Source organism: Tupaia chinensis, unplaced genomic scaffold (genome assembly GCF_000334495.1).
Source record: "Tupaia chinensis unplaced genomic scaffold, TupChi_1.0 Scaffold000704_1, whole genome shotgun sequence".
Taxonomy (NCBI): domain Eukaryota; kingdom Metazoa; phylum Chordata; class Mammalia; order Scandentia; family Tupaiidae; genus Tupaia; species Tupaia belangeri.
The window spans coordinates 1,912,697-1,916,357 of NW_006160227.1; the positions used below are offsets into that span (position 1 = coordinate 1,912,697).

Below are 3,661 nucleotides of genomic sequence, written 5' to 3' on the forward strand. Positions count from 1 at the left end.
CGGGATGGAGAGCTATAGACGCGGGTGTAGAAGGTCCCGTCCACCCTGCCGCTCCCGCCCTCTGATGGCTCCCACTGCGAAGGTGAGCAGACAGAGGCCCGTGGACGGGAGAGAAAGCTCGGCCGTGACCTCAGATCTGTCTGTCTTCAGAGCCTGTGCTCTGGGCCGTGGAGGGGTGAGGCAGGGAGGGCCTGGGGATGGGGGAGAATGAGGAGAAGTCAGAAACCCTAACCCATACCCATGGGAACACGTAGGGCTGAGAGTGGTCAGAAGAGACCCACCTGGCCCCAGCCTCGGTGGCATGTGCTCCTAAGACCTGTGCTCATGGCTGGGGCCACCTTGGAGGCACAGGTTCGATGCCCGCTCTAACCTAAAGGCCAGGGGAGGTGGTGTGGGCCTCTAATCCCAGTGACTCATGGAGGCTGAGGCAGGAGGAGCGTGAGTTCGAGGCTGGCCTGGGCAGCATGGTGGGCCCTGTCTGAAAGAGAGCTGGGCGTGGGTGTGCACACCTGTGGTCCCTGCTGGGAGGCCAAGGCAGGGGGATCAGGACATGGCCAGACCCTGTCTTATAAGCAAGTGAGTGGCACCAGCAGATGGTGCAATGGTTACGTCATTGGACTCCCACGTAGCCTGACTACGGTTCGAGTCCTGGACCCAGTGTCTTAAAACTCACACCAGGCGCATGCGCGTGGGTGCCCAAACTCCTGAGAGGAGAAGGGATTGTGGTGTGGGCATCCTCCGGGAGAGTGATTCCTCACTTTCTGTCTCTTTGTCTCTCTCTGGCGAGTGCACGCACCCTACAGCAAAAATCTCTCTATAATAATAACCTTTTCTTTGGAAAGGTTTTTGCTATAGGGCGCATGCACTCGCCAGAGAGAGACAGAGAGACAGAAAACAAGAAATCACCACGGCACATGTCCACCCCGCCCGCCCTTCTCCTCCATTCTCCTCTCGGGATCTTGGGCACGCACGCACATGCACCTGGCGTGAGTTTAAGCTACCAGGTCTGGGACTCGAACTGCGGTCAACTACGTGGGAGTCCAGCGACATAGCCATGACGCCATCTGCTGGTCCCAATCATAATGATTTTAAAAAGCGAATGAGCGAGACTTGTAGACTGACGTTTCTGAGGACGGGCGCGAAAGGCAGCGTCAGGCCTTTGGGAGGTGTTGAGTGTCTCCTGTTCCCTTCCACCTGCCTCGCCCCCTTGCTGGGAACGGAGCCTCGTTCTTGGAGTCTTCTAGAGCGGGCCCGGGACACCCAGAGCTCCTGTCCTCAGCCCGCCCTGTCTCTCCCTCCAGTTAGTTCCCGACAGCAAGAAGAAGAATCAGCCCAGGAAGAAGCCCGGCCGGCTGGCCGAGAGTGCTGGGGAGGCCAAGAAGAAGGGCCCCCCCAAACCAAGCCAAGCACAGGAGCCAGTCAGCACGGGAAAGGTGGAGGGTGTGGCCAGGAAGCCAGGAGATGAAAGGAAGGCCCCCTCAAAACCAGCAGCAACCAGGGAGAGAGCCCCCCCGGATGGCAGCCAGGCCAGGGGCATCCAGGCAGAGCCGGGCGCAGCTGGGAAAGGCCCCCGCAAACCAGACAAGGCCAAGCGGTCCCCTTCCGGAGCCAGCCGGCCCCGCGGGGAGCCCACGGGCATGGAGGGCAGCAGCCAAGGTGGGTGCATGGGGACCGCAGCCTCCGCAGCCCAGAGCTCCGGCTGGGGCTGGGGGACCGGGAGGGCTTCCTGGTCTGGTGCATGTGCCCTGGCATCGGCCTCACCTGGAGGGACAGAACTCCACGGCTGATGGGCAGGGTCGGAACGTGCGAATGGGAAGCAGGGAGGCACGGAGAACTCAGGACTCACTCCTAAGGCACAAGGATGCCCAGGACGCCTCCTGGGTATAACAGCCTGTGCAAAGAGCAGGAGCCCTAAAGAAAGAGGAGTTTATTTATTTTTTTAAAAAAGAACTATTTCTTATTTTGTTTTTGTTTTGGAGAGGCACACGTGCCCAGCATGAGTTTAAGCTACTGGGTCCAGGACTTGAACCGCGGTTGACTACATGGGAGTCCAGCGACATGGCCATTACGCCAACTGCTGGTCCCTTAAATAACTATTTTATTTAACTTTATTTATTTATTTATTTTAATTTGACCAAAGAGGGACAGAGCAAGAGAGTGAGAGAGAGAAAATGACAAAGCAAGCAAGCTGCTAGGTCTGGGACTCGAACCACAGTCGGCCACGTGGGAGTCCAGCGCCCTTAACCACCATGGCACCTGGTCCCAAGAAAGAGGAGCTTCTGAGGGACTGACTGCAGATGGTTCCGTCCGTCTTCAGTGCTGGAAGGGAGATGTATGAAGGGCAGCCTGGAGTCTGCACGTGATGTGGAGGGCAATGGGGAGCCATGGAAGGATTCTGGCAGGGAGCAGCTAGGTTCGGAGTCCCTTTTTTTAGGCATCCTGACGGCTCCGTGGAAGATAAACTAAAGACGAGGCTGCTAGGCCTGACGAGAGCCCTGGGCGAGGGCAGGCACGGAGCAGGGGTGCCCTGGCTCCAGCCAGCCAATGAGGGAGCTCATGTCATTTGTAGGCCCGGGCACTGCGGCTCAGGGTGGCTAACGGCTCACCCTAAGCCACACAACCTGTAAGTGTCTGAGTGAGGACCTGGGGCCCAGGCAGGACGGGGGCTCTGGAGCCCCGGGCCTTCCTGCCCTACAAGCAGCGACTCCTGAAAAGAGTCCACACATGACCACCCTCCCCCTCCAACTTCCAGGAGGTGCTGAGTCCCACAGGGAGCCCAAGACTGTGATTGCGAGTTCAAAACCCACAGCCGGCAAGGTAGGTAGCTTGCGCCTTCCCTGCTCTGGGCAGGCCCTGGGTGTTCCTCATCCACCCCGCACTGGCCTGCCATGGAGGTGGGGTAAATTCCTTTTCTTCCAAAACACAGCCCACCTTCTCCTGCCTGGCCCTCTGGCACTCTTGGGGTCCCGTCAGCCCACTTTGCTGATAAGGGGCTGAGGCTTAGAGGGGTACCCCATGTCCATACCTGCTGTGCTCCGCCCCGCCCCGCCCAGCTGACCCCTGTGCCTGGCTGGCTCTCATAGGTCAAAAAGGCAGTAGCCATGGTCCCCAGAGGGGCAGCTGCCCCAGGGCCTAGGGAGGGGCCCAAAGCCAAGGAAGACATCCCTCCAGAGGCCCGAGGCTCCAGGACGGGACTCAAGCCACCGGCCAGGAAGACGGTCGCCCTCAAGGGCCCGGTCAGCTCTGCACTGCCCTCCAAGGCCTCGGCCTCTAAGTTGACCAAAAAGAAAGAGGGCCGTGGCCCAGAGCTAGAAGCTGGGTCCTAGCTCCGTGAGCGGAACTGGGTGCCTGTGAGGTTTTCTGGGCTTTTCCTCCCTCACAAGCCAGCATTCTGTTTATTTATTGTACTCTATTTATCAATAAAGAGTTCTTTATTTTCATCTGCACATTGGCCTGGGCGCTGGCCGAGGCTCGAGGATGTCCCTGTTAGGGCTCCCATGGCCATCTGCTGACACTGTTTACCTGGCCTGCTCTGGCTCTGGGAGACAGCTTAGTGTGAGGGGCTGGGGCACAGGAGAGCTGCTTAACCCCATCCTGAGATCTGGACGGCTCCCAGGAGGAGGTGGCTTTTGACCTTAAAGGAAGAGTAGCAGCTGACACC

General features: G+C 58.8%; 1 protein-coding gene across 1 annotated transcript in view; it reads left to right on the plus strand.

The window, feature by feature from the left end:
* Positions 1–3,434, plus strand: part of H1-8 (H1.8 linker histone) — a 7,909-nt gene extending 4,475 nt beyond the window's left edge. The window contains exons 3-5 of the mRNA XM_006160689.2: positions 1,302–1,656; positions 2,753–2,817; positions 3,084–3,434. Coding sequence (XP_006160751.2) covers positions 1,302–1,656; positions 2,753–2,817; positions 3,084–3,326 — 663 coding nt within the window. The 3' untranslated portion in view covers positions 3,327–3,434. The remainder of the gene's footprint in view (positions 1–1,301; positions 1,657–2,752; positions 2,818–3,083) is intronic.
* Positions 3,435–3,661: the final 227 nt, after the last annotated feature.